At 44.2% G+C, this 17,319-nt stretch overlaps 1 protein-coding gene across 1 annotated transcript in view; it reads right to left on the bottom strand.

The window, feature by feature from the left end:
- Positions 1-5,137: 5,137 nt before the first annotated feature.
- Positions 5,138-17,319, bottom strand: part of LOC124006680 (ephrin-B2-like) — a 56,235-nt gene continuing 44,053 nt past the window's right edge. The window contains exons 3-5 of the mRNA XM_046316738.1: positions 7,762-7,854; positions 7,094-7,150; positions 5,138-6,978 (exon numbers count right to left, since the gene is read on the bottom strand). Of these exons, the coding sequence (XP_046172694.1) occupies positions 6,548-6,978; positions 7,094-7,150; positions 7,762-7,854 (581 nt within the window). The 3' untranslated portion in view covers positions 5,138-6,547. The remainder of the gene's footprint in view (positions 6,979-7,093; positions 7,151-7,761; positions 7,855-17,319) is intronic.

Below are 17,319 nucleotides of genomic sequence, written 5' to 3'. Positions count from 1 at the left end.
AAACGTAATAAAATGGTCCAGGATTATGGGGGAAAACATTAGAATCCACAACATTTATTCCATGGGACAAAACTAGGTTCAGAGGATGACTGTGACAGTAAGTAGGTCCAGAGACATGTTGGACAAAACCCACTGAATCGATGATGGCTCCGAAAGCCTTTTGGAGTGGGTCTGTGGACTTTTCCATGTGAATATTAAAGTCACCAAAAATTGGAATATTATCTGCTATGACTACAAGGTCCGATAGGAATTCAGGGAACTCAATGAGGAACGCTGTATATGGCCCAGGAGGCCTGTAAACAGTAGCTATAAAAAGTGATTGAGTAGGCTGCATAGATTTCATGACTAGAAGCTCAAAAGACCCACCAACACTATTGTCACTGTCTACCCACCACCACTACAGTCACTCTCTACCCACCACCACCACAGTCACTATCTACCCAACACCACTATAGTCACTATCTACCCACCACCCCTACAGCCACTGTCTCCCCACCTCCACACAGCCATTATCTACCTCCCACCAATACAGCCACTATCTAACCGCCACCACTACAGCAACTATCTACCCCCCCACTACAGTCACTATCTACCCCCCACCACTATAGTCGGTATCGAACCCCTCATCACCACAGTCAGTATCTACCCACCACCACTACAGTCGCTATATACCCCCACCACAACAACCACTATCTACCCACCACCAATACAGCCATAATCTACCCACCACCACCACAGTCACTATCTACCCCCACCACAACAGTCAGTATCTACCCACCACCACCACCACAGCCACTATCTAACCCACCACCACTACTGTCACTATCTACCATCACCACTACTGTCACTATCTACCCATCACCACTACAGTCACTATCTACCCACCACCACTACAGCCACTATCTACCAACCACCACTATAGTCAGTATCTACCCACCACCACTATAGTCAGTATCAACCCCCCACCACTATAGTAAGTATCTACCCACCACCACTACAGCCACTATCTACTACATCCGGACAGACAGACTCCTCCAAACGGCCATGTCATTAGCTGGTCATTACAGCTGGGCAGTTTAGACCTGATCTATCTCTCTCCTGTTGTATCTAGATAACAACGATGGTAAAGCATCAATGTTACTGTGTATCTATATTCTTGAACATGATGCGTATGCTAAGAGAAGCAAATCTAATGACAACCAAAATAGAACAATTATCTCCTACTGGGTAAACAAACATCTGTTGTCATCAGCAGCCTCATGACAGACGCTACATGACAAGTGTTTGGGAGTGTTTGATGGAGTTCCTTCTGGTGTCTCAGACTGTTGTGTTGTTGTAGAGATGCTGTTCTGTTCTGAGATGTTATTAATAGTCTGACAGACAGCTCAATCACAGCACTGCCCGTCAGATGTTGCATATCCACAAGCCTCTCCGCTGATTATGGAAGAAGACAGCAAAGACTGAGAGTGGTGCGGATGCATTGTTTCAGGTCATCCTAGTTTTGTTAGCACTGATTTTAACTATCCCCTGTCAACATGCCCACTTGATTTAGTATTTAGACTTGACAGGGTGCTAGACACCAACTGTTGAGGCAGGCTAGCATGTCATGTGTGTGTGTGTGTGTGTGTGTGTGTGTGTGTGTGTGTGTGTGTGTGTGTGTGTGTGTGTGTGTGTGTGTGTGTGTGTGTGTGTGTGTGTGTGTGTGTGTGTGTGTGTGTGTGTGTGTGTGTGTGCGTGTGTGTGTGTGTGTGTGCGTGTGCGTGCGTGCGTGCGTGCGTGCGTGCGTGCGTGCGTGCGTGTGTGTGCGAGAGAAAGGATGCATACACTCACGCACGCACACACATGGACTGGGGACAGAAAAATAACGAGACATTGGACAATTCGAATACCAATGATGTCACCCTTCTTATTGCCTAGCAGCATCCAACCAAATGAGACTGCAGATCAAACAAACTGTGAGAACAAAGACCGTGTGTGTGTGTGTGTGTGTGTGTGTGTGTGTGTGTGTGTGTGTGTGTGTGTGTGTGTGTGTGTGTGTGTGTGTGTGTGTGTGTGTGTGTGTGTGTGTGTGTGTGTGTGTGTGTGTGTGTGTGTGTGTGTGTGTGTGTGTGTGTGTGTGTGTGTGTGTGTGTGTGTGTGTGTGTGTGTGTGCGTGTGCGTGTGCGTGTGCGTGTGCGTGTGTGTGTGTGTGTGTGTGTGTGTGTGTGTGTGCGTGTGAGGGTGGCATACTGAGACAGAGATGCAGTGTGTGAGAGGGGAGAACAGGAGCCCCAGAAGAACATCAATTTGTGTCAACATGAACGCTCAAAAAGAAACACACTTGAGACAAGGATTTTATAACATACATAGGTTTTTATGTACCCCCCCCCCAAAAAAACTGGAATGTACAGGAGAGAGGAGGCCAGGGAGGTAACATAAACCATCTTACAGTGTCCTACAAAGTCTGCACTTAATCATCTCACAACACTCCTGGCAATCTCTCAACAGTCAGCTTTATCAATCTCAAAAAGGTCTTTACAATCTACCTAGCACATCTAGTCTCATGACAGTATCCCTCGTCTCATGACAGTATCCCTCTTCTCACCAACGTCTCATGACAGTATCCCACGTCTCATGACAGTATCCCTCTTCTCACCAACGTCTCATGACAGTATCCCACGTCTCATGACAGTATCCCTTGTCTCACCACTGTCTCATGACAGTATCTCTCGTCTCATGACAGTATCCCACGTCTCATGACAGTATCCCTTGTCTCACCACTGTCTCATGACAGTATCTCTCGTCTCATGACAGTATCCCTTGTGTCATAACATTATCCCTCGTCTCACAAATGTCTCATGTCAGTATCCCTCGTCTCACCAACGTCTGATCTGTCTGTCCTCAGTTCTGAAGTGAAAACCAGAGCGCCTCCTTCTCTGGATTAGGTTATTGCCACAAAATAACTGAGTGGAAAACAGCAGGCGAGAAAGATGTTGAAACCAAATGAAACACTACAGTATATGGAAATGGTACACAGGGTATGGTAGAATGGACGGCAGAATGACACTAGCCTTACTGAGTCCAGCTGGTCCCTGTGAACGCTGAATGTCTTGGAAGGAACACAAGGACATGACGTGACTATTCAAGCAATCAAAGAAATCTATATGTTCCTCTCTTGTGAGAGGCGTCTGTCCGCCATGTCTCAGGTAGTGTGCTGTTGCTTGTAGTCCAATCAGAGTCCAATATTATTGAAGGGTTGTGATGTCAATATGAGGTCCAGAATGTCCCAGAGTGATGATGAAATGTCGCAGAGAGATGACATCAGACCCAGCGGGAGCTGATCTGGGATGTTTCCCATCACTCTGTCACTACCTTCAACGCTCTGACTATGAACCTCAACATCATAGACACCATCATACAACATAAAAACAACTCCAGTGGAAATCAGTTACTTTGTATGAAAACATTTATGAGACAATACGTCTATGTCTGTGTATGTGGTGTGGTCCTGGGACCTGAGGACTGAGTTTAAAAGCCACAGAGATGTTTCAAGAGAATGAAAGCGCTGTTTCACCTATAGCAGTCAGTATGTGCACATAAGTGTTGAAAGGGTCCAGCAGAAAAAGGAAGCTCTAAATCACATTGACAGGTGGACTTCAACATGGTACTATACAGTTGAAGTCGGAAGATTACATACGCCTTTGCCAAATACATTTAAACTCAGTTTTACACAATTCCTGACATAAATCCTAGTAAAAATTCCCTGTCTTCGGTCAGTTAGGATCACCACTTTATTTTAAGAATGTGAAATGTCAGAATAATAGTAGAGATAATGATTTATTTCAGCTTTTATTTCTTTCATCACATTCCAGGTGCGTCAAAAGTTTACAAACACTCAATTAGTAATTGGTAGCATTACCTTTAAATTGTTTAACTTGGGTCAAACATTTCGGGTAGCGTTCCACAAGCTTCCCACAATAAGTTGGGTACATTTTGGCCCATTCCTCCTGACAGAGCTGGTGTAACTGAGTCAGGTTTGTAGGCCTCCTTGCTCACACACGTTGTTCAGTTCTGCCCACACATTTTCTATAGGATTGAGGTCAGGGCTTTGTGATGGCCACTCCAAAACCTTGACTTTGTTGTCCTTAAGCCATTTTGCCACAACTTTGGAAGTATGCTTGGGGTCATTGTTCATTTGGAAGAACCATTTGCGACCAAGCTTTAACTTCCTGACAGATGTCTTGAGATGTTGCTTCAATAGATCCACTTAAAGTGCACCAGTCCCTCCTGCAGCAAAGCACCCTCACAACATGATGCTGCCACCCCCGTGCTTCATGATTAGGATGGTGTTCTTCTGCTTGCAAGCCTCCCCCTTTTTCCTCCAAACATAACAATGGTCATTAGGGCCAAACAGTTCTATTTTGTTTCATCAGACCAGAGTCCATTTCTCCAAAAAGTACGATCTTTGTCCCCATGTGCAGTTGCAAAACATAGTCTGGCTTTTTTTATGGCGGTTTTGGATCAGTGGCTTCTTCCCTGCTGAGCGGCCTTTCAAGTTATGTCGATATAGGACAAGTTTAACTGTGGATATAGATACTTTTGTACCTGTTTCCTCCAGTGTCTTCACAAGGTCCTTTGCTGTTGTTCTGGGATCGATTTGCACTTTTTGCACCAAAGTACGTTCCTCTCTAGGAGACAGAACACGTCTCCTTCCTGAGCGGTATGACGGCAGCGAGGTCCCATGGTGTTTATACTTGCGTACTATTGTTTGTACAGATGAACGTGGTCAGGCATTTGGAAATTGCTCCCAAGGATGAACCAGATTTGTGGAGGTCTACAATATTTTTGTGGAGGTCTTGGCTTATTTCTTTTGATTTTCCCATGATGTCAAGCAAAGAGGCACTGAGTTTGAAGGTAGACCTTGAAAGACATCCACAGGTACACTTCCAATTGACTCAAATTATGCCTAGTAGAAGTTTCTGAAGCCATGACCTCATTTTTTGGAATTTTCCAAGCTGTTTAAAGGCACAGTCAACTTAGTGTATGTAAACTTCTGACCCACTGGATTTATGATACAGTGCATTTATAAGTGAAATAATCTATTTGTTAACAATTGTTGGAAAAATGACTTGTGTCATGCACAAAGTTGATGTCCTAACCGACTTGTCAAAACTATAGTTTGTTAACAAGAAATTAGTGGAGTGGTTGAATAAAGAGTTTGAATGACTCCGACCTAAGTGTACGTAAACTTCTGAATTCAACTGTATATGTTGACTATCGCCTGTGTCATTTCAACAATGAACTCCGACCTTTTCACCTTTATTAATTCCTGCGGCCAACCACAGGTCATCAGTTACCAGTGCAGTGTGGGAAACCAAACCAAAACACTTTCAGCGGGGCGTAGAGAAGCAACATGAACAATGCAGTGTGTTAAAAGGTTTCAGTTCTGTCGCTATGGATGTGCAGCTGGAGGCACAGTATGGGAGAATCACGGTGCTTGTGGCTTCATCTGTTCAAACACTTTCCCAATACTGTCATTCTCTTCCTCTTATTGAATACGCCTCTTTGTACCGTTGTACTATCCTCCTTCCTCTGTGAAACTTCATATACAGAAGAGTGAACTATTTCAATGCTTAAGGCATTGTAGAGTGAGCGAGAGAATGGGATAACAGAAGAGAAGAGAAGACAAACACAAACACTGAAATAAATAAGTACCTAGATCTCATCCAGACTCTAAAACAGAGAACATACAGTACAATACATACAAGGAAAACTGTGTCTAACAGAAATCTGAATGGAAATATAAAAATCTACAAATGAGTTACGAAATAATGATTTTATATCATCTGTAAATGATAACAGTGGGTAGAAATCAGAATCTTGCTTAGATATTTGTTCTTGTGGTACTGGTTTTACACACCAAACACAAGCAGACTTACAGGTTATGCGTAGGCACGCACGCACACACATTCCGTCACACACACACACACACACACACACACACACACACACACACACACACACACACACACACACACACACACACACACACACACACACACACACACACACACACACACACACACACACACACACACACACACACACACACACACACACACACACACACTAACACTTTGAAAAGGTTTGACATTTCATATCCACTGTCCTCCCTTTGAGTGAGAGGTGGGGACTGAGTCGCTGCCACAGTCCGTCAGCATAATGGCCCACATGTCCAGGACTCACAACCTCCATCATTGGGTTCACAGCAGGGAACAGATCAATACCCCCACCCAGACACAACCACCCCTCCATCCATCCATCCATCCATCCATCCATCCATCCATCCATCCATCCATCCACAGTGTCAGAGCACTGTACAGCACAGTCCATGGGGCAGGAGGTTGAGGATAGCCATCCCAAACAGTCAGCCATAGAGAGGGAGTTGGGGTGAGTGAGGGAGTAGAGGGAGCTAGAGGGACAGTTTTATTTCTATGTTGAAAACAGCAGTCTATGTGTTGGCACACCTGTATGTCTATGACAGCCGGGCTGTGTGGCTGTCCCTCTCTCATACTTTGTAGTAGATGTTGGCTGGGCTCTGGGGGGGCATCTCCTGGACGATATAGACGGGGTGGCCGTAGTCCCCGCTCACCTTCTCATAGTGCGGGCAGTAGGCCGAGTCTGAAGTCCGCAGCGGGATGATGATGTCACTGGGCTCTGAGCCGTTGTTGCCTCCGGTGGAGCAGCCGGCCCCACTGGTGCTGCCCCTCTTGGGGGTGAGGGTGGTCAGGGTCAGGGTGGGGTGGTGAGTCTCAGAGTGCTTGTTCTGTCGCCAGCGGTAGCACACCACACAGATGACTGCAGTCACGATGAGGAGGAAGGCTCCGCCCCCTACCGCTCCAGCGATCACCGCCACGCTAGAGGAGGTTGGAGGGTTGTTCCCGTTGTTCCCGTTGTTCCCCTCGCCCTCGCCACCTGCCTTGGGTATCGTCCCATTCCCTGTAAGGGTAGAGAGATCAGGCTCAATGACTTACTAATAATGTAGATACTGTATCATTAAACCAGTGAAGTGAGTTTCCTCTCCCTCTGGATACTGTACTGTAGACTGACTTACCTTTGGGGTGGAAGCGGTTTGGGTCTGGTTTGGGTTTGGGTGGGAGGCCATAAGCAGCTATGGGAAATCATACAGTTGGTTTAGGGTTGTAAACATTTTTATGAATTTGCTTTTCTGTAAAGTGTATTGACAATTGAGGCTTTTGTTAAAGGACAATTCACTTTTCTCTAAGCAAATCTGTATATAACAATGTTATATTTCATTTTGTTGGACTCAGAAAGTGCACACAGAAAATATTGCTTGAGTCCAACAAAATGGAATATAACGTTGGGGATAACATTTTGCAATTACATATTTTCATGTGTTTTTATTTTTAATGTATTTATTTTACCTTTATCTAACTAAGCAAGTCAGTTAAGAACAGCAAAGATGCTGTTTCAAAAGTGTTTTTTTTTGTTGTTGTGTGCTTTTGTTCATGTTTTATCTGTGACCCTGCAACTGGAGAACGAGCATGAGTAAGTATATTGCTGGTGGGGTACGTTTGTTCCAAAAAAGTAAACTTGTTCTTTAAATGCACTTAAAATAAATTGTGATTTGATTTGGCATATGGCAGTTTCATGAATATTATGAATATAAGGCCATGCGCATTCATCTATATGAGGCTGATAACTATTGAATGACTGATATGAAACCAAATCAAGGACAATCTATCTGATGAAAATACTCACTCTGTCCCACTTTGAGAATCACCTTCATCCCTCGTGTCACGCACACTCCTCCTCTCATGCTGTCCAGTCCCTGCCTCGTCCCATCTGAGGTAGCTAAGAGACGAAGAGGAGGGGAGGAAGACTACAGTTAGAGAGATACCCTACATCAGGGATGGGCTACTTTGAAGGGGTTGGGAGCTACAACATTGCGAACAAAACATTATAACAGTTCATTTTGTGCAATTCTACAAATTTTGCCATAGGTTGGAGAGAAATGTTTGCAGTTTTTAATATGATATCTGAGTGAGACTGACTAACAAAATCAATGGGGGTCACCCGGTTGATAATTTGACCATGATTAAGAAGTTTAAATAGCTGGCGGGCTAATTGAGTGTAACTGACATAACGAGAAAAACTGCTGATGCATAATCACATGTCAAAATGACACCTTGTGTATTCTACTATTCTAACTTGCAACAGTAAGTTGAGACCCCGACTGAGTTTTTAAAAAAATAACTAAAACAAGTGGGGCCTTCTGGCCAGGGGAACTAGGTCAGAGCAGGGAGCCAGAAGTATTGCCCTGTCAGAAACACTGAACTCAATCCCACAACCATGCCTATGACGTGACCCATATCGCCCACACAATTCCCCAGACACAGTCAGAATAACAAGCCAGCCACATCCCCTGACCAACCCAGTCATATTCATCCAAACCAAGACTAGTGGCCATTTAATGCACATCACTCATAATCACATCACATGACCACATGACACCCTCCTACAGTATCAACCACCACTTCTATTTATCGCTTGAGGCTATAGATTACATAACACCAGCGGGTAAGGTGTAAGGAAAGGTATTACAGATCCCCACCCAATACTACAGTTTACTATAGAATTCTGTAGTAAGTGGTAGTATACTGTAGAAAACCACAACAGTGGTAGGCCTGATCACCGACAATGATGAGACCGCCTATAGGGAGGAGGTCAGAGAACTGGCAGTGTAGTGCCAGGACAACAACCTCTCCCTCAATGTGAGCAAGACAAAGGAGCTGATCGTGGACTACAGGAAAAGGCGGGCCGAACAGGCCCCACATTAACATTGACGGGGCTGTAGTCGAGGGGTCGAGAGTTTCAAGTTCCTTGGTGTCCACATCACCAACGAACTATCATGGTCCAAACATACCAAGACAGTCGTGAAGAGGGCACGACAAAACCTTTTCCCCCTCAGGAGACTGGAAAGATTTTGCATAGGCCCCCAGATACTCAAAAGGTTCTGCACCATTGAGAGCATTCTGACCAGTTTCATCACCGCCTGGTATGGCAACTGCTCGGCATCTGACAGTAAGGCGCTACAGAAGGTAGTGTAAATGGGGCCAAGTTTCCTGCCATCCAGGACCTATATAATAGGCGGTGTCAGAGAAAAGCCCAAAAAATTGTCAGAGACTCCAGTCACCAAAGTTATAGACTGTTCTCTCTGCTACTGCATGGCAAGCGGTACTGGAGCGCCAAGTCTAGGACAAAAAAGCTCCCCCCCCCCCGTACACTGCTGCTACTCGCTGTTTGTTTGTTACCTATGCATAGTCACTTCACCCCAACCTACATGTACAGATTACCTCAACTAGCCTGCACCCCTGCACACTGACTCAGTACCAGTGCCCTCTGTATATAGCCCCGTTATTTTTATTCTTATTGTGTTACTTTTTATTTGAGCCTACTTAGTAAATATTTTCTTCTTCTTGAACTGCACTGTTGGTTAAGGGCTTGTAAGTAAGAATTTCACGGTAAAGTCTACACTTGTTGTATTCGGGGCACATGTGGCCAATAAAGTTTGATTTGATTTGGAATACTATACTACCCACTGTAATATCCCTCAAAAATGTGTAGTACTTACAATATAATTTTGTAGTATACTGTAGAATACTATAGTAAATACGACAGTATACTACAGTCTGCAAAATCACTATAGGTAATACTAGAGTATACTACAGTCATGTTTGCAACTCTACAGTAAATACTACAGTATTCTACAGTATTCAATGTAGTGATTTTGCAGACTTGAATCAGTTTACTGTAGTATACTGCAGTAAACTGTATTATACTGTAGAATACTGTATTACGCACTGTAGTATCCCTCGATCATGTGTAGTACTTACTATAGAATTTCGTAGTATACCGTACAATACTATAGTTATTAAATATTATTGTATTATCTGCAAAAAAAACACTGTAGTAAATACTACTGTGTACTACAGACCACAAAAACACTACAGTAAATACTGCAGTCTGCAAAATCACTACATTAATTATAGTTATTTTTACTACTATAGTTCTTTTTACTACATTATTTACTGTATATTATAGTAAATTGTTAATACTAAAGTATACTGCAGTCATGTCAGCAACACTACAGTAAATACCAAAGGTGGGACCAAGTAAGTCTCAAGTCTTAGCACTCAAGTCCCAAGTCAAGTCCCAAGTCAAGACCGACAAGTATCAAGTCAAAACTCAAAATCTCAAATCTTTGAGTTTCGAGTCCTAAACAAGTCACAATGTGCTCTTCACCAAATGTAATACCATTTCATATTTTTAACAAGAGTAATAGTTAGTATATTATATAGTTAATATCTATATATGTATTACTTTCCAAATAAACTTTATATTTCCATGGAAATACATGGGTAGCCATGAGAAAGGCTCCATCTGAATTCACTTGCCAACATTCCTCTGCATTGCCACACGTAACTTTTTCTCAGCTGGCACAACTCGATTGGCTGCTGTCCGATTCAAACTGTAATCCGTTAAACAAAGAGTTGAAGCGCTGGACACTTTAAAATAATTTTTAATATTAGCATATTTTTTTATATTTGGGCTTGGTTAGGGTATCAATCGGGTCAAAAGGCTCAAGTCCAAGTTAAATCACAAGTCATTGGTGTTAAAGTCGAGTTACAAATCATCATATTTGTGACTCGAGTCAGACTCGAGTCCAAGTCATGTGACTCGAGTCCAAGTCATGTGACTCGAGTCCAAGTCATGTGACTCGAGTCCACACCTCTGGTAAATACTACAGTATACTACAATCTGCAAAAGCACTACAGTAAATTCTGCAGTCTGCAATATCACAACATTAATTACTATAGTTTACTATCGTTTTTTTACTACGGTATTTATTGTATACTATAGTAAATTGTCAATTCTAAAGTATACTGCATCCATGTCAGCAACACTACAGTAACTAAGTATTCTACAACAGTATTTAGTATCCGTGACAGTATTAGTCCGCAAAAACACTACAGTGAATACTATAGTATTCATACCATAGTATTTTTTCATGTGGATCCTCTCTCTCTCTCTCTTTCTCTCTCTCTCTCTCTCTCTCTCTCTCTCTCTCTCTCTCTCTCTCTCTCTCTCTCTCTCTCTCTCTCTCTCTCTCTCTCTCTCTCTCTCTCTCTCTCTCTCTCTCTCTCTCTCTCTCTCTCTCTCTCTCTCTCTCTCTATTGGAAGCAAAGGTGCAAAGAGGGAGAGAAGGAGAGGTTTAAGAGCCATATATAAACAGAAAAGCGATAAAGAATGAGAGATAGAGAGGGTGAGAATGAGATATAAAGAATGAAATAGAGAGGTTTATTAGAGAGGGAGAGGTAGAGGGAGGAGGGAAGGAGGGTGGCTTTCATGGTGTATGGTATTTGAGTTGAGCAGACTCTCTCACATGTCTCAGTTTAAAGGTTCCTGGTTTACTGAACAGATATGACAAAGTGCTAATGACATGATTGTGTATGTGACAGACACACACACACACACACACACACACACACACACACACACACACACACACACACACACACACACACACACACACACACACACACACACACACACACACACACACACACACACACACACACACACACACACACACACACACACACACACACACACACACACACAGGCAGGAGTACATAGACACACATATATACATGCATGCATGCATGCACAATCGAGATGTAATTGAGATGATAACCAACTTTGGAGAGAGACAGAGAAGACGAATGGAGAGAAAGAGCAAAGGAGAAAGAGAGAAAAGAAGGAATGAGTAATTGAGATGATGATCTGTGGTGAAGGAGAGAAAGAGAGAGAGCGGGATGCACAGACACGGACAGAAACAGGCGGAAGTCTGCCCCGAAAACCCCCAACAGAAGACAAAAGGGAAAAACTGTTCATTCATTTAACTACAAGGAGACTGACCCATTAACACATGAGCACACCCATTCTGTTGTACAGGGGATTTACACACAAACAAGAGACAGGAGGAGGGGAGGGCTGTTTTCATCTCTGGCACATCCTAAATTGACCCAGCAAGTGACCCACTTAGCCCTAACCCCTACCCCTCACCTCACCCAACCTCCCCTCTCTCCTAAGTGAGAGAGCAGCTAAGGGATTGACCCATCTTGACCAAGGAAAGAGGAATCAGCGAAACTCCCAAAGATGGGTTTACCGCGCCTCTATAACGGGGCTAAATCTAATGAACCGTTTAACCCATCCCATTTTAAATTAAATACATCTGTGAGTCTTGCACAAAACCCCCTCCCAACATACTAATTCAGTTGAGCGGATTCAGGCTGTAGTCGAGCCCAAGTCAGCTGTCACTCTGTCTTATGGGCCGGGCTCCATCAGCATTAGCAGCACATACAGACACACAGAGCAGCTACACTGCTGGGGTACTCTCAGCCCACTCTGTCCAGCAGGGTGTTAAAACGGGGACACTGTCCAATGGGAGGTCACTGAACTCAAACACTCTGCTGCACTCGTTTGCCAGCATGCGCCTTGCAACGTGCAGGGAACGTAGCGCCATATCGGAACTTTTTTTTTACAGGAAGGACATCAATAATGCCCACTGTAAGGGAAGTGGACAGGTATGGCTAGACATGGCTGTAAATCTAGACTGCAGACTGTCTGTAAGTTGTTAAACTAAAATCCCAAACAGCAAGCAATGCTGGTGTAGAAGCACGGTGGCTAGGAAAAACTATGAGGGGTGGCCAGCAAGGTCAAATAATAATAATCACAGTGGTTGTAGAGGGTGCAACAGGTCAGCACCTCAGGAGTAAATGTCAGTTGGATTTTCTTAGTCGATCATTTAGAGTATCTCTACCGCTCCTGCTGTCTCTAGAGAGTTGAACACTGCAGGTCTGAGACAGGTAGCACGTTATCTGTTGCTGTAAATGTGTCAGGGTGTGGTTGGCAGACGTGTGTAACCTACGTTCTAAATGGGACTCAGCGGAGCTCCATGTAGTACTGTGCTGCTCAATCAGTGGTCGGTGTAGTAGGGTTGGACTCTGACCTCTGACCCAGATGAGGGGCACTTTAAAAAGTGCCAGGCTTCAACTTCCCCGAATGCAAAATCTGCTCATCTCACAGAGATGCAGCTTTACACTTGGCTGGCTGTTACAGTAGGTGGAAAGATGTTCAAATGTATACATTTAGGATGGACAATAAACCCATTGCAATGATGTATTGATGGTAAAAGACTTTTCCTTTTCTATCTAAACTCAGGAACCAGATATATGGTCTAAAACACGTTTTTTTATTGTGCTACAAGAATTCATATTTACATTCACACTCACCGATCCCATGTCCACTGCAAGACGTTCCACTGCATATTGATTTAAACCTGCTTCCTAGCTAGGCAAGAATCTGGTAACTGGGTTGGATTGGTTCCTTGTATCGCTACTCAAACACTCCGGTTCTTCCCTCTCTATTCTCCGTTCTATCTCTTTCCATGCTTCAAATGATTTGTTGACAGGCTAACACACACTATATTTCCTCTCTCAAATCCAATTTGAGTTGTAAATTGTGCTTAGACAATTTTCCACAATCTGTGTGGGCAGCAGTGTCTCCAGAGCCAATAGCAGTGGCCCTGCCTCAGTGCACTAATCTGTAATTGGTGGAGTCACTGAGGACACCGACTGATTGGACACCAATTGAAACAGATGATGCTTCACCTCTCTTTGATTGGATGAGGGCAGGGGCGGACTGGCCCTTTGGCATTTCGGGCTGGTACATGTTTAACCTAGTGGGCCTGTCTAACTTGGGTTTCTTGCACAAAATGACAATTTTCTGGCTAATAATGGCAGCTCCAATAAACAAAATGGGCAGGTGTGGGGGCCAAAAATGTCAGAAATGCCAGAGCCGAATTCTGATCCCAGTCCTGAATACTACCTGTGGTTATTAGCCAATAGAAGGCTTGGCAGTTGAAGCGGGTACTCAGACTTAGGGTTAGGGTTCACTTTAGTTGAATAGTCAGATGCACATCTGTGACTTAACATTCATGTCCTTCCTTGTCTTTTCTCTCTCAATGTTCCGCTCTGGTCAACACACTTTCTGTCTCTGCAACCATCTGTGCCTGTGTCTACATCATCAGCACAGAAACGTCCCCCTCATTAGCATAATACTTCAGGTACTTTATGTACATCATCACAATGCAGAGTACCTCTCTCCACATAGACTAGATATGGCATGATGCTGAAGGCCGAACCACAGAGATTTCCAACACAGTAAAATAAGGACAGACCAGAAGAGTGCAGGGTTAGAAAATGGTGAAACGATGGCCGAAATAAGATAGAAGTTAGAGAGAATGCGGAAACGGAGAAAGAAGAGGAGAGAGGAAGGGAGAGATACATTAAGAAACAAGGAATATGTAACGCGAGGACAGATGAAGTGGGAGCAGAGGGCTGGAAGAGAAGAGGAAAAAGAATGGAGAGAAAGAGAGAGAAAGAGAATGGAGAGAGAAAGAGAGAGAGAGAGAGGAGAGAGAGAGAGAGAGAGAGAGAGAGAGAGAGAGAGAGAGAGAGAGAGAGAGAGAAAGAGAGGGGGTGGGGGAGAGAGGGAGGAGTGATGGAAAGAGAGAGCAAGTGAGAGGGGAGAGAGAGAGAGAGAGAGAGAGAGAGAGAGAGAGAGAGAGAGAGAGAGAGAGAGAGAGAGAGGTGATGTAGAGGCCCTATCGGAGTCTGAAATCAGAAAGGGTTTTCTGGGTTTTCTGTCAGCCCCAGTGAGGAGATAGGGAGAGATAACACACACAGGATGAGGAAACACACACAGGCACATTGTCAGACAGGCAGACAGTTGAAAGAGAAAACTGTGGTCTCCATCAGCTCGGTAATGGCTGCTTATGCTCTACCTGGATCACTCTGACAGATACACACTACCTGGGACAGATTACCAAACATTCCTAAACGCCATTTATTATTATCCAACAGTCGAACACACAAGGATGCACACGCACATTCTCCAAAACCTATGATATGAAGACAAACAGAATCATAGCCACCTACACTCACTGGCACAAGTGCTCACACGCATTCTCCAATGCCTACGTAAGTGTCTCTTATCATCCATGTTCCAATTAAGCATGTGTAAAGTTAATCATGTCTGTTCATTATGTGAGGCGAATCGTTGTTCCAGCCCGGCATAGGTGTGTTATTGACAGGAGTGCGGGGTGAAATGTTGAACATGGAAAGGGGATTGGAGATCTGAGATAGCTCTACATCAATTAAGGCTATTTCCCCTAGAGTACAATCAAAAAGCCAGAGCCCACCCCCACACCGCAACCCCCTTTCACAAAGAGGAGAACAAATCAAGAGACATTATAGAGAGCTATCCAGTCAAACTAACCCAGTCTGACAACCGAGTCAGTGCACAGCCAAGGGGAAAACAAGAAAGAGAGAGCGAGTGAGGGAGGGAGAGAGAGAGAGAGGGGGGGTGATGGAAAGAGTGAGCAAGTGAGAGGGGGAGAGAGAGGGAGGGGGAAAGACAGAGAGAGAGAGAGAGAGAGAGAGAGAGAGAGAGAGAGAGAGAGAGAGAGAGAGAGAGAGAGAGAGAGAGAGAGAGAGAGAGAAAGAGAGAAAGAGAGCGAGTGATGGAGTGATGGAAAGAGTGAGCAAGTGAGAGGGGAGAGAGAGGGAGGGAGAAAGACAGGGAGAGAGAAAGAGAGAGAGAGAGAGGGAGAAAGACAGGGAAGAGAAAGAGAGAGGAGAGAGAGAGAGAGAGAGAGAGAGAGAGAGAGAGAGAGAGAGAGAGAGAGAGAGAGAGAGAGAGAGAGAGAGAGAGAGAGAGAGAGAGAGAGAAAGAGAGGGGGTGGGGGAGAGAGGGAGGGAGTGATGGAAAGAGCGAGCAAGTGAGAGGGGGAGAGAGAGAGGGGGGGGGTGGGGGAGAGAGGGAGGGAGTGAGAGAGAGTGTAGACATGTTAGCTGTGCTATTTCTGTTTGTGTTACTTATGTCAATGATAGGCCCCTGTGTGGCTGTGTGTGTGGCAGCAGGTATGTTTGTGTGACTGTGTGTGTGGCAGCAGCATTCCATGTGTTAGCTGTGTGTGTGTTTTCTCTCTGTGTTGTGTGAAGCTCTACAGTATCATCACAGTGTGATGGTGGGTGTCTTTTGTGTGTGTGTGAGGCGAGAGGATACGGCCTGTTACGTTACAAAACCTGGGAAAAGAAGATGGGCCTCCCCCTCTCTCTGTTCATTATCCTAATTAGTTTCTTAATGGCATACATTAAAAGTATGTCACTGGTTGGAGGAGGGTAGCAGGACAGATGGGAGAAAAGAAACGAATGGATATACTGTATCTACAGTATCTGTACAAAAACAAATATGTCCTATATCTTCTATACGTTTCAAATATCAGACATGAGTATAAAGGCCAACACCTAAAAACACTTCAGACATGCATAAAAGCTAACATTTTATGGTTGGAGACATGTTATAACACATTTGCTCACAGACCACATAAACTAAGCACCACCCTCTGTCAGGCCTTAGATGCCAACACAGCAGGCTGACTGGCACCTGACAGGGCTCGGTTCATCTCTAGTACCTGAAGAGAGGAGATAGTCTGACTGGCACCTGACAGGTCTCAAGTTTTATTAGTCATATGTACAGGATGCACATGGTGTACACCAGACTTCCCCAACTGGTGGCTCGCTGGCCAAATTTGGCATCCAGGTAATTGTGTCTGGCCCTCCAAGTTTTCTGAGCAAAAAACAAACAGAAAATGTTTATTTTATTTTGGGACATAAATGACTGTAAAAACACCAGCATATCAGCTCAGTGATTTTAATTTGGAAATCTGTTCAAATGTATTCCCACACATAATGGACAGATATATGTGATTGTACACAAATAAATGTAAGCAAGGTTTGAAATTATTATGTTTTTGTCAAATGTTATATCTGTTTGGTCTTCTTGCGGTCAATATATAAATGATTTGTAATTGTGTTACGGCCCCCTGACCATTCGCTCAAGAAAAAGCTCTTTGTCAAATTTCTGCTGTAAATGTTGTTTTTGTGAAGTGGAAACGTCTAGGAGCAACAACGGCTCAGCCGCGAAGTGGTAGGCCACACAAGCTCACAGAACGGGACTGCCGAGTGCTAATGCGTTTAGTGCGTAAAAATGGTCTGTCCTCTGTTGCAACACTCCAAACTGCCACTGGAAGCAACGTCATCAAAATAACTGTTCGTCGAGCTTCATGAAATGGGTTTCCATGGCCGAGCAGCCGCACACAAGCCTAAGATCACCATGAGCAATGCCAAG

The sequence above is a fragment of the Oncorhynchus gorbuscha genome, linkage group LG20 (assembly GCF_021184085.1).
Source record: "Oncorhynchus gorbuscha isolate QuinsamMale2020 ecotype Even-year linkage group LG20, OgorEven_v1.0, whole genome shotgun sequence".
NCBI classification, from domain to species: Eukaryota; Metazoa; Chordata; class Actinopteri; order Salmoniformes; family Salmonidae; genus Oncorhynchus; species Oncorhynchus gorbuscha.
The sequence above is the reverse complement of the archived record's forward strand: the minus strand, read 5'-3'. Positions and strand labels throughout refer to the sequence as shown.